Source organism: Mirounga leonina, unplaced genomic scaffold (assembly GCF_011800145.1).
Source record: "Mirounga leonina isolate KUSES-001 unplaced genomic scaffold, KU_Mleo_1.0 Mir_115, whole genome shotgun sequence".
In the NCBI taxonomy this organism is placed as follows: domain Eukaryota; kingdom Metazoa; phylum Chordata; class Mammalia; order Carnivora; family Phocidae; genus Mirounga; species Mirounga leonina.
This window is the reverse complement of record NW_023270268.1, coordinates 82,604,535-82,618,714: the sequence shown is the minus strand read 5'-3', so window position 1 is coordinate 82,618,714 and position 14,180 is coordinate 82,604,535. Positions and strand designations below refer to the sequence as shown.

Genomic DNA, 14,180 nt, shown 5'->3' with positions numbered 1-14,180 from the left:
TGTAAATGTGTGTAAATGTGTCTACACACACACACACACACACACACACGTGCGCGCATGCAAAATCTGTTCCCCAGCTCTTTCCATTGAGACGGTCTGGGAACAGTGATACTCCAATAACAATCAGCGTAGTATCTAGTTCCCCACTCTTGATTTCTAAATACCATTCTCCAAAAAAAGGAAGCTGGATTAGAGAAAGTACAAGATGAGCGTGGAACATCTTGTTACATGGAAGGACAACACAAGGATGACACATGACACTTGAATGGGGTCTGAAAATTAGATGCAGTAATGTATCAGTGTCAACATCGTCATTTTGATGGTTGCATTATGGTTGCTAGGAGAAAATCCTTGTTTCTAAGAAACACACATTAAAGTACTTGAAAATGATGGGGCTACGGGTCAGCAACTTTCTCTCAAATAGTTCATGGAAAAAAGTTCTTGTATATACTTTTCTACAGTTTGTGATTAAACGGATGAATGGAAACGGGGAAGAAGAAAAGGCAGTCAGGTGAAGGGCAGGAAGAACTACTTACTGAGGTCTTCAGCCAGCTGAACTCGTTTGCCAGTGAGCAGTTTTACCTTCTTCTCGCTGTCTTCAGCAAAATCTTCCAATACCTCTTTCACATTTTTCTCTAATCGCCTGACTGTTCAAAGTAAACAAAAAACTTGAGGAGCATCATTTTTATGAATGCACAGGGAGGATAAATCAGCAATATTTGGAGAGTAAGTCCCAATTGTTCTCATCATGTTAGATCTATTCAGTTCCGACTTCTCACAGATATAGGGAGAATCTGTACCTGTTAATAGTACTTTTATCCAACATGAATCTAATACATATTCTCAGAGAAAGTCATATTCTCAAGTCCTAACACTTTAAAGAAGTGAGGATTTCCCTCAAAAAACTTAAGTGTTGCTTAGGAGTCCTTTTCTAACAGTTTTTGTGTAATGAAGGGAGACTCCTGCTATGTTTTATCTCCCATCTTTTCCAATTATGATTTATTTTCGTTAATATTTTAAGGGCAGATTATAGTTCTCAATTTTTCTAACAAATCTATTTTTTTTCATTTATTTTTAATTTATTTGATAGAAAGTGCGCGTGTGGGGTGGGCAGGGGGAGAGGGAGAGAGAGAGAGAGAGAGAATCTCAAGCAGACTCAATTTCATGACCCTGAGATCATGACTTGAGCAGAAATCAAGAATCAGAGGCTTAACCAACTGAGCCACCCAGGTGCCCCTAACGAATCTATTTTTAAAGAAGTATTTTGATATCCTTCCATTAAAAATGAGTTATTACTATTTTTTTGATGTTAGAAAGTGGTCCCTCTGTGGCTTACCTTCAGTGTTTGTAAGTTGCTGCCTTAAAGTATTTGCAGTGATAGCAAGCATGCGCTGTATTCGCCAAAACAGGACGACATCATTGCATTCCAACTGAAATTTAGGTAATTAAAATTACCAGATGCAAATTTAAAAATGAAAACCACGATCATAAACACATACGACTACTGAAGTTAGTACCTATACCCTAAACTTTAATAAAAACCCTCATATTTACCTAATACATATATTCCTATTGTAGATATAAGCCACTGAATCTTTTCTGCACAGGTCCATGAACATCTGCATGATTTCGCGTCAATCTGCCCCCCCCCAAGCACAGACGTTTGATTCCAATGACAAAGCAAATAAACTTGGGAAGTAGAGAATTGCATGACATTATATACAAGTAGAAATTCATAGCACATACCCTTAATTTTTATTTAGTTTCAGCTAACAACCATGTTAGCTTAAATACACCCTGAGGTTAACCTCTTTTCTTTGTGCACTCAAGCCAGTTTTGAAATGCAATTGTATATAAAAGTAAATTAATAATATGTTGTTTTAAAAGAAGCTTATTCTATAGAAAGGTCTCCTCAATAATTACGCAAAAAACTTGCCACTTTTTACATAGATATATTTAAATACAAATTTATTTTAAGCTGTAGAAAACTCAAAAGCTTATTTTAGGGGTCTCAAATAAGATCACTGATTAACAGAGAGCTCTTTCAGAAGGATACTTTAAAAAGCATTTCTGCTTGTAAGAAAATGCTCAAAATACATGAGTCTGCTGCCACCTAGGGGTTACTCTGTGAAACGTGACATTAACGTACAACCTTATATACTTCTTTTAAATAATTGTTTAGAGATTTTAATGATATAAAGAATTACAATACAGGAAAAAACACAATAAAAACTGTTTTTGCAGTATGATTTCCACTATCCAAATGGATTGTTATATCATACACATGCATACACAACTAAGTATAGAAAGAATTGAACAGATATATATATAAATGTTAACTAAAATTACTTCTAGGTCAGGGGATTATAAGTGACTTATTCCTCAATAGGGAATATTTAAATTAAGTGACTATTTCCTTTTGCAATTTTTTTTTACATTTGTTCATTGCATTTTTACAAGAATGTATTATTTTCTAACATAAAAAAGTTAATTCTTTTTTTTTAAGATTTTGTTTATTGATTTCTTAAAGATTATTTATTTATTTATTTATTAGAGAGTGAGCAGGAGAGAAACAGCATGAGAGGGGAGAGGGTCAGAGGGAGAAGCAGGCTCCCCGCTGAGCCAGGAACCCGATGTGGGACTTGATCCCAGGACCCTGGGATCATGACCTGAGCTGAAGGCAGTCGCTTAACCAACTGAGCCACCCAGGCGCCCCAAGATTTTGTTTATTGATTTCGTATCAGAGAGAGAGCAAGCACAAGCAAGTGGCAGAAGGAGAGGTAGAAGCAGACTCCCCGCTGAGCAGAGAGCCCAACATGGGACTCGATCACAGAACCCTGAGATAATGACCTGAGCTGAAGGCAGACGCTTAAATGACTGAGCCACCCAGGTGCCCCAAGAAGTTAATTCTTAAAAAAACATTTAAAAAGTGGTTTATTCGCATACAAAATCTTAGAGTGTGTAAAATATAAACTGGAATACCTTAGAAAAGACAGCAGTTAGGTTATTCTTCATCAATCACACATTCTTTCCCCAGTAGATCAAAGGATTTAAAACTAATGCTAAAGTTATAGTTTACTTTTAAGCATGTAAACGATCACTAAAAGCATTTCCCCTTGTTTTTGGACACCTTACCTCAGAATCTACAAAATGCCTTTGGTAGTAGTAAAAGCCTCTTCGACAAAGGTTACAATGGTTTAGAGCTGTTTTTAAGAAGTGTCTTCTATAAACTTGGTGCCAAGTATCCTTAATCTAAAATGAAAAAAGAAAACAAAAAACTGAGTTACTGTACACTCTGCAGGTTGACCAAACACATTCTGAAAAGTCATCCGAAGAGTTTACTTATAAAAAAAAATAATTAAAACTAAGAGCAATGTTATTATTCTACCAACCTTTTTTATCCATTAAAAAAATTTTTTTTAAGACAAAGATTAGATTTACCACTCCTCTGACTCCTTACCAGTTTATGTACTTCTAAATATGCAATGTTTTTAACAAGCATTGTTATATTCATATAATCATCCTGTAGGGTATATAGGGTTGAGATTATTATCTTGCCTAGTAAGAGGTAAGGAGCCCCAAGGAAAAAGGGGTAGTGAGCCAAATCTAAGGACAGAGTTTTAGGACTAGGAAGCTGGTCTCAGACCATGTCTATCAATGCAACAATATTTCCTTTTTGATTACTACATTTCGTTGTTACCACAACAAAATGACCCCTCCGATGTCATTACTATGTAGAGTGTTCAAGGTTCTTTCACACCATTATCTTTTCTGAGCATGACAATAATAATGTTAAGTAGGTATAACAAGTATCACCAACACTATATGACAGATGAGGAAAGTGGAAGTTCAAAGAGATTATATTAGTTACTAAAGGTACTATTACTAATGAATGGGATGAAACTGTGCTAGTATTCACATCTCTGACATCTAGCCCATCTGCTATTCTTGTCATAATACTTCGCTATTTCATAGCTTCATAAAGTACCCTGAACAAAAAGTCTCTTGGAAAAAACTAGAGATTTTCTTGCTCAGAAAAAGTAATTAAGATATATAGCCAATCCATATCCTAGTATGTGGGCAAAGTCCAAATGTGGATAAATTAAATTTATATTCAACTAACAGTTTCATGTAATTATCATTAGTTTTAATTTCATTTTCAATTTATAAATAATGCTAGATATAACAGCTTGAACTGCTTTGAGTTTTACCTGCTTTCTTTTCTTGTTCTGACCTCTGGTAGAATTTATATTAAGTATACTCATTTCCCAGATGTAGAAACATAAATAGTAGATAATCTCTAAAAGAATTTATGTGTGGCTCTGAAATTTCTTATAGGATTATTTTTCCCCTTAGAATTATTTTTCTAATTGGGTTTTACTTAACTTAAGCTAATATTAAAATGAAATTTCGATCCCTTACACCTTAATTGGGGGCACATAGGCCCAGAAAGTTATTTTTTAAAAATTTTCCCAAATAAGCATCATGAAGGTAAAGTAAAACACAGTCTAAACTGTAATTATTTTTATTCTTGTATTTATTACGAATGAGGAAAATGAGATAGAACCCTAAGGCACTATCCAATTTAATAAAAACTTAACATTCATATTTTTTCTAAACCCACTCATACCTGATTAAGGTACATTTGACTGAGAAAACACACATACAAAAGAACCGTATTGAAGCAGAACTTATATTTTGCAATCTGAAGCAGTGTAGCAGGGTGAAGAGATGTGGCTGGGCTTCACCCCCCTCCTGCCAGAGCTCCCTGCTGAACTTGCCCAGGTATGTCACCTTTTCAAGTCTCAATATCCTTGCTTACAAATTAAAGCATTACACTTAAGAAAGCAATACTGAGAATAAATCTCTACTCTGTACACAGTCAAAATGACTGTTTTTACTGTCAGCAAAAGTCCACACGACCGAAGTCAAATTAAAGCACGTAAATACCCAAATAACACATGAGAAGTAGTCACGTGTCACCACAAGAACCAGAGATTCAGGAAGCATGTGCATGCTTATCAGCAGTACGTATTACCAAGCTTGGGTCCACTTCTACTCCTCGGGATTCAAGGTTCTTTCGGACCGTAGTTATCTCGTCGCTCGCGAGATAGGCTGGGTGATCCTCGGTGCACTTCAACATCTTCTCCAATTCGTTCTTGGTTTCATTGTGGACAAACTTTAAATTGTTTCAAAGAGGACTTGTTTTATGGTTCATGACTTGGCACACTTACACAAAATTTTACTAAATATACTGCTATTGAACAATAGGGGACACGAGCTCCACACAAGCAACAAAAGAACATAATACGCTGGCTTATAAATACAGCACAACCGGCTCACAAAGGCAGGGTAAGCTGGACTCAGTGAGGCAAAAAAAAAAAAAAGGCCTATTTGTTACATATTTTACTTTTGCTGAAATGTTTCATTGTCGAAGTTATAGTACCAGGTACCTTACTATATAGCTTCTTGACCTTAGGGTGGGATATCGCTCTAGGAAAAGGACCCTGAATACATGGGAAGAGATAATGATCTATAAATGCCTCGTATCTAAGAACTAGATGACTGTAAGGACTTGCATCTGCTGACATGTTTCTTTTCTGATAAATTAAATATAAAATTCATAGTTGGGATTTTTTTAAAAAAAGTATTTTCATTAAAAATTGTGCTTTAGATTGCTTTTGCAAGGTACCTATCATCCTCCCCTTTTAAGATTTTATTTTTATTTTATTTATTTATTTTAAAGATTTTTATTTATTTGAGAGAGAGCAAGCAAGCATGAGAGAGAAAAGCAGGAGAGAGAGAGAGCACAAGCAGGGGATGGGCAGAGAGAGAGGGAGAAGCAGACTCCCTGATGAGCAGGGAGCCCCATGTGGGGCTCCATCCCAGGACCTTGGGATCATGACCTGAGCCGAAGGCAGACACTTAACCGAGTCACCCAGGTACCCCTAATATTTTATTTTCAAGTAATCTCTATACCCAACTGGGGCTCGAGCTTAAAACCCTGAGATCAAGGGTAGCACCCTCTACCGACTGAGCCTGCTGGGTGCGCCAAGGTACCTATCATTCTTAAATATACTTCCAAACTCTTCTCTATAATTGTTCACAGTCTTATGACCAAAGGAGGAAAACATATACACACTAGTGATAAATTTGAAAATAAGACTCCTATACAGTATCAAATTACGTTTATCTTTTTTTTTCAATCCTTTCAAAATTGCATGGTAAAAGAAACTAGCTTCAAATTCACTGATTACTCTAAACAAGCTACTACCACAACACTTTGCCCCAAACTATAGCAAGCTACAGTATCTGAGTACTTATAGAAGAATAAAATGTAAATGTAAATAACTGGCTTATAAGTGAAACTACTAGTTAATATTCTCTGAAAACATGACACTTTAGAAGAGCTATTACTTAATGAAGAGAAATTTTACAGGTTCCTTAAACATCTGGTCTTGGTCTGAAGTAAGAAGGAAATCTCTAAGTTAGAGGATATTCCCCAACTCTTCTCCTGTTTTCACTTGTCTGTCTACCCGTCCCCTGACCACACTGGGTCTTCAGGAGAACACTACTCTCCCATCCATCCTGAACAAGATCTCCACAGTTCAGCTCAGACAAGGTGAGAATGTTTCAAAGGGATGGATTTTTCTCTAGAAAACTAAGGAAAATATAACAATATAAAAGCACAAAATAGTTTTCAGAGCATAGACTTCTTATCTTTAACACAGGACAGTCTTAAATTTCTTTTCCTACTAAATCAGTCATTCAAAAAGACAAAGAATTGTTACACAGTCATCTAAACTTGCAGTGTGAGATATGGGGATAATCTCAACCTCTTCCAGAATCTGTTTCTCACAGTAACCTCTAGGAATGAGGTCTAGAATAGTGGTTTTCAACAGGGAGCAGGAGGGATAAAAAGGTTAGAGAATGAGAACTTGATTCAGTGAGTCTGACAGGAGGGGCTTTCTTTTGAAACAGAAAATGAAACATAACACATTCAAACACTTCCCTAGGCGGTCCTGATGTCCCTCCCCCTATATTCCCAATTATGGCCTCTGTTCTATAGTCAGTCTGGGTCTTACACATGCTGCCCTGAAATCCTGAGAAGGCTCTTCTCTGAAGGGTTTCAACAGTCCTCTCCTAGGCCACAGATCCTTGCATTTATCCTAAAACTAATTCCTCTACTTCTCTTGCAGGCATCCCGTATGGGTTCAAATTCCTGAGAAAATAACTTACAACTAAGAATTATTTCTCTCTGAGAGTGTTTGACCAAAGCATATTTGCCACTAGTTGCTGAGGCAAGTTGCCATCTTTGATTATTCTGGAAACTTTAGGTCTAATTTCCCTTAAGCCATGATGGTCTGAAACCATTTTTCTTCCAAGTTTATCTGCCTCATGCCAGTTCTTTTCAATCAATTCTTCTTCTAGTCTTAAAATCGGAAACCTCTGATGGATCTCCTAGAAATTCTTTTCTGACAGACTTCGTCCTCTCATCCCATGTGTCGTGAGAGATAACTGATGCTCCCTGAAAACACACATGATCCAACCACTAACTCTGTCCACTCCCTCAGCTTCTCTCCAGTCTCTTAACGACTCATTTTTCCACAAGAATCCTATCAAAAAAAAGAGAAGAGGAAGACTGTCCCTTCACTTTTTTAAAGACAAACTGGAATTCACATCTGATAGCTTATGAAACAAAAAATGCATGAAATTAAAAAAAGATCTACCTATATCTCTACATGTATATATAGGGTGTTGATTATATAACTTAATTCTGTATTTAAGATGAAAAGAAAAAAAAGAAAACAGGAATGACATGACCTTTGATAATTTTCCATTTTTTAAATTTTTTCTCTTGATATTTCTGTATCTTGGTCTCCTTTCTCTAACTACACGGATTCAAAGACAAAAGGAAAGAAGGGAGATTGGATTCCACCTCTTTTTCTTATTCATTACTTCCTTCACTTATGTATTTTGGTTCTATATCCTGTTTTCTCGCTTCTGTTTAAGAAATGAACATAAGAATGAGATGTGGTGTAAAAAGAGAAGCCGTAACAATAAGGAATAAAAAGATGATAGGACATGGGGACTTGAATGATCTGTACATCTTTCCTGTATTCATTTGTCAAGTTATTTATACTTGCCTTTACCATTTTGTTCTACTGAAGTGCTCATTAAATATTTATTGAATGAATAAATTCTATAGTTCTACTTCCTATCTGAATTTTTATACCTATTGTGGGAACACAACAGCAAACTAACAGAAAAATCCAGAGGTAACAACAGATGAGGTAAAAAAAAAGTCACTATTGGGGCGCCTGGGTGGCTCAGTTGGTTAAGTGACTGCCTTCGGCTCAGGTCATGATCCCAGGGTCCTGGGATCGAGTCCCACATCGGGCTCCCGGCTCAGCGGGGAGCCTGCTTCTCCCTCTGACCCTCTCCTCTCTCATGCTGTTTCTCTCTCGCTCGCTCTCTAATAAATAAATAAATAAAATCTTAAAAAAAAAAAGTCACTATAAGCTTTTATTCTAATCACTTTCACTCTACATCCTTTAAATTCTTGTCATTTTTTATTTCTGTTCATAACTTTAATTTTCACTTTACCTCAAATAGGGAATTGAAATGAACAAAGTAATCTACCACAAAAGGGGCATGGCTCATTTCCTCTTCCTTTTAATAACACAGCTACTTCACTTAAAAAACAAAAACAAAAAAACCCAAAAAACCAACTTTCTTTTGTAGTTTTCTATTTATTCTAAAGATTCATTATATTTTAGAAAGGCTGATAAAAAACATCTGAAATTATTAAGCTTGGACTGGAGGCATGCAAAACTTGTATTTAATGCTTGAATTAAAATAAACAAAATTATATCATAACACAGAGATTTGTCCTTACCTGTTCTTGGGTCCGGTTCTTCCAGTATAACCACCTCTTTTTCCAATCTGGACCTATCATGTTTTCAATTGTGTTTTCAGCTAGAAAAATTAAAAAAAAATTTAATTCATCAAGAAATTTTATCAGTTACCAAGTTCATAAATTGTAACTAATAATAATAGTTTTGTTTTCTTAACTATTTCAAACTGCTATATCAATATAAAGTCAGTTGAAATAAATAAAAAGACTAGATGATGGTTACGGTACATATATAGGAAATTTATTTTAATTATATATGTTTACAATCTATGAAAGGTACAACTGCTTGTAAAGTTCCTGTAAGTATAGAGGCAAGCACTAAAATAGTCTTCAATTATAGTTTTTTAGAATGTAAGTACATATAAACATGTGTCCAGTTTATTTAGTATTTTCAGTAGCTACTAAGCAGTTGACTGAAAAATCTCACAAAAAATATTACTATAGTATTAATGACAAAGACTATAAAATGTTTGTTTCATTTATTTTTTAAAAGCTTTTTTTTTTTTTAACAAATGTTCATCAAGTTGGATAACTCCTTCACCACTGGGAATACTCAAAACTCAATAACCTGTGTCCCTACTTACTATCCTTGAGACGAGCTTGAAGAGCTTCTTCCATAAAATAAATAGCTGCATCCCACTGCTGTTTATCAGATATGGAACGGTCTTCTAAAGCATTGTGCTGAATAACCCTCTGAAATAAGGAAAGAAAAATAGCTAATTTGATTTATGCCTTATCATCTTGATAATTTTATTCAAATAGACAGCTTATCAAATACACAAAATAGATGCACCTAAACATAAAAGTATGTCGCTCCCATGCAAATGCAGGAGGCCCTATTATCTGCCTATTGTCAGCTTTCTCCCAAAAGAATGAACAGTGAAGATTTTTTCCTATACCAAATTAAATGAGCTATGTCTAAGATAGAGAGAGGCATATTATACATGTAACTACATAAAATCTGCACCTAGAACCCTAGTACTCAGGAGTTAATGATTCAGATCTTCACTACCTCTCCTTTTTGCCATATGATCTGTGTGTCTGCATTCCTAGAAAAGAGGACAACAACAACCACTGTCTCACTGTTAACATCAATGAAAAGTATAAAAGAGAGAAGCTTAAAAGGTCTGGACAGTTATAAGCAAATGTGAGTTATTTATTATAAGAACTGATTTCTAAATTTTATAATTTTTGAATGAATGAACGAAAAAAGACGCTTATCGAAGGCAGCTAGTCTTAATAAGGTATTTAACAAGAATGAATATAGTTTTCGGGGCGCCTGGGTGGTTCAGTTGGTTAAGCGGCTGCCTTCGGCTCAGGTTATGATCCCAGGGTCCTGGGATCGAGCCCCGCATCAGGCTCCTTGCTCAGTAGAGAGCCTGCTTCTCTCTCTCCTTCTGCCTGCCTGCTCCCCCTGCTTGTGCTCTCTCTCTCTGTGCCAAATAAATAAAATCTTTAAAAAAAAAAAAAAGGATGAATATAGTTTTCAAACATGAAGACAAAACACTTGTTTAAAAATTAATTATAATTACAACCAGCCCCCAGTGAGATATGCATTTTCCTAGAAAACTGTCCTATCTTATCTTTCAAGGGTGCCTCCTTGGAACTGTCTGAGCAGAGCAGGTGCTTAACAAGGTTTATGGTGATGCAAACGTTCTACATAACAAAAGATCTGTTGGAGGTGGAGCATTTGGTGAAGGTCAAGAGCCAGGCTTTGTAATTAGAGCAGGGCTTGAGTCTGAGCTTTGCCAAGGACAATAATAGGACTGCTTAAGAACTAAATAAAATAGTACTTACAAAATATATTGTAGAGTTTCTGGCACCTTTTAAGCATTCAACATGTGGTATTTAGCATTATTTCAGGAATCTAATATTTTATGACTCAAATCCACTGAAAAGCAATGCATCTAATTCCTTTCATTACCACCAAGGGTAAAAATGAGAAGCAGCTATCTGAGCCATCTGTGGTTCAGGCCCATGTAATGGCTAGTGGACAACAATTTGTGGAAGTTTATAGAAGCCTGTTTACTGCGAAGTTTCAGAGAAAAGTTTTCCTAGAAAACTTTTTTTTCTCTGAAATGACAGCCCTGGAAGAAATAGTAGAGAACCGTTAAAGGGCTGATTACAGATAGTTAAACTATTTCTTTCCTTCATTATTTTAAATTCAGAACCCAACTGAAATGGTCATATAAAAACAACTTCCTATAAAAAGGGTATCAATTTGAGAAATTGTATAAAACTGTGAGGCTGACACTGTAATATACAAATGATGTACCAAGCTGTCCTCTGCAAAATCATTCCACTTGTGGCGTTTAATACTTTCTTCCTTAACAGCCTCTTTAAGTTTATCAAATATGTCATCATGCTCTTTCCCTTTTGGTTCTGTCATGAAGCGGGAAAATTCTTCTTGTAGGGTCTCCCAAGCAACCTAGATTTAAAAGAAAAAAAGCTGTATTCATACTACTTATTTTAATATGTAACATGACAAACACGTGAAGTTAAGCCAAATAGATGTAGTAAGTTAGCTTATCACAAAATACATATTGAAACCACATTTTTTTTTTTTTTTAAAGAAGGCAGCAAATACAAACTCTGGCCTAGAGATCTCACACTGGTAGTTGGTGGGATAGATCTGGCGTCCTGACATGTTTTGCTAGACATACACAGTGTTTTAAATTTTACAAAATTAGTAGCCAACACTAAAAACAGACTTCATATAAAACCTGTGTTTCCAGCCTCTCTTGAACTATCTGGCAGCACAGTACCCGCATTCCTATATACCACCAACTGGAACTGAACAGGGGCCGCCCCCTTGAGATAGGTTTGCACTCCAATCAGCCACCACACTTAGTGCACTTATTTATTGAGATAGGTTTGCACTCCAATCAGCCACCACACTTAGTGCACAGGAAGAGTTTGCCTGCTTCTTCCATACTGTAGAAAGTTTAAAATGTCATAATGATTTAGTCTTCTTCACATCTTTGTGAAGATCTAATCTTCTTCACATCTTTGCCTTTATGCAAATATATGAAGCAATGCATCAATACCTTCAATCATATTGAGTATTACTTATACTGAGTATTCAATATAAGTAATATTCAACCTATATTACAGCTAACTCGTAATTACCTGGCCAGTGAAAGAAGAGCATAGTGTTAAAAGTAAGAAATAAATCTACTTATGATTAAGTGGGCTAGTTAATGTTGTATTTTTTATTTAGCCCTCCTCATTTTAAACCATGGCATAAACAATGTGACTGTCCAAGAATACCCAGCGAGGTATTAGAATCTGTTTCCCGACCCTTCAGCAGATCCACAGCTTTCTGCCACACCCAGGCATGAAGGGAGAAAGCAGCAGGAAACAGAATGACCACTTCCCTGCTGAGCCTTAGGATGTGACAATATCCTACCATGGGACCGGGCCAGCTGTGAAAAGAGCTAGTGGAGTGGCGGCGGCAGCCCTCTAGTCATTTTAGGGGTCAATGTGTCGAGAACTGACAGGGGTCAGCTGTATGCAGCTTTGGCAGAACAGCTGTCAGTTCTTAGAAGTTTGAAGAAGCTGAGAAAAGAGGTGAAGCCAGGAGTGAAGGACAGGAAAGGGGGAAACACACCCAAATAATTAAAAATTAGCTGACATTTTCTTTTTCAGGTAATGAGAAATAAAATTATCTTTAACACCAAGTCTAACTTTGTGAGCAACCTCACACAGAAGGACAGGACACGCTGAGTCTTTGCTAGAATAATCATTCTTCAGAGTAATGCGTATGGCAGATCAACTTAGATGATGGTCATCATCCTAACAGCAGATGGCACTTACTGTGCAGTTACTGTGAGCCACTTATGTTTAAATATTTTACATATTACATCCATTTACATATTCATTTAGTCCTTAGAACAATCTGTGAGGCAGGCAATATTATCATCCCTAACGTACAGACAAATAAACAGAAAGCTGAAGCAGCTAGTCCAAGAGTCACATAGCTACTAAGTGGTTGAGACCACGTGTAACAGAAAAGCATTCTTCAAGGTACTTTCTTATAATTCCTAGTCTAACCTTCTGGCAGGATCCTAACTAAGGAAATGATTATTTAAGTGTAACTGAGCTCTGTAGAAAATCAATAAATGAAATGTTTTATTCATTAAACATTTTCCTTATGGAATCCTTATCCACAGAAAAAGCTAAAAACATCTCACATTCAAGCAAATTCTGCTGGTTTTGTTACATGCTATCTTTGCAATAGAACCAATATCCTCAGACCAGCAGCATACCAATTAGTAAATTTTTATAATGGTAGTCAAGGTAGTAGCATTAAGGTTAATCCCAACACAGAGATGAGGAGTAAAGAATAAATGGAGCATAAGGACCCATTAGGAGAGACAGCGGCTGTGATGGGAATAAAACCTAAAATTCACAGCTCCTACTCCCTTCAGATAATGCTTCTTACCCATTTAATTAAATTATATCCTAACCTCTACTGCTTTATTAGGAAGCTGTTTATCAGTCCACTGTTTAAGCTTGATATCCACTGTCGTATTAAAAGTCCCTGAATTCATGGTCTGTGCAGCTGGAAGATAGATGTTTTCAATCACATGAGTTGACACTCTTTCCCACAAAGACTGCTGAAGGATTTCTTCCCTGAAATTAAAAAAAAAAAAAAGTTTCAAAAACACCGAATTTAAATATAATAGTTTTTAAAAACAGCTTTATTGAAGTAATATCCACTTACAATAAATTGCACATATTTAAAGCTTTGACATATGAATACACCTGTGTGCATCACCACAATCAAGATAATGAACTTACCCATCATCTCCAAAAGTTCTAACCATCGGATCTGCTTTGTTACAAGAGATTAGCTTATATTTTCTAGAATTGCATATAAATGCAATCATACAGTATCATCTTTTGTCTGTCTTCTTTCACTCAGCATATTTTGAGATTCAACCATATTGTTGTGTATATCCATGTTTCACTTCTTTTTATTGCTGAGTAGTATTCCACTATATGAATCTATTTATCTATTTACCTGCTAATGGACATCTGGGCTGCTTCCCATTATTAGTTATTCTAAATAAAGCTGCTATGAGCATTCACTGTATGGACATACACTGTTGCTCCTCTTGGGTAAAATATCTAGGGCTGGAATAGCTGTATCATATGGCAATTATATAAATAACTTTCTATGGTACTGCCAAACAGTTTTTCAAAATGGCTGAACTATTTTACATTCTCACCGGCACAGGATGAGAGTTCTAGATGCTCT

At 36.0% G+C, this 14,180-nt stretch overlaps 1 protein-coding gene across 4 annotated transcripts in view; it reads right to left on the bottom strand.

The window, feature by feature from the left end:
• The window catches only part of OPA1 (OPA1 mitochondrial dynamin like GTPase), an 87,645-nt gene that overhangs the window by 27,010 nt on the left and 46,455 nt on the right, over positions 1–14,180 (bottom strand). For all 4 annotated transcript variants that reach the window (XM_034999839.1, XM_034999842.1, XM_034999840.1 and 1 more), the window contains 8 exons: positions 13,387–13,552; positions 11,193–11,345; positions 9,502–9,610; positions 8,900–8,979; positions 5,039–5,179; positions 3,136–3,252; positions 1,337–1,430; positions 537–647 (listed from right to left, as the gene is read on the bottom strand). In XM_034999839.1, the coding sequence (XP_034855730.1) occupies positions 537–647; positions 1,337–1,430; positions 3,136–3,252; positions 5,039–5,179; positions 8,900–8,979; positions 9,502–9,610; positions 11,193–11,345; positions 13,387–13,552 (971 nt within the window). The remainder of the gene's footprint in view (positions 1–536; positions 648–1,336; positions 1,431–3,135; positions 3,253–5,038; positions 5,180–8,899; positions 8,980–9,501; positions 9,611–11,192; positions 11,346–13,386; positions 13,553–14,180) is intronic.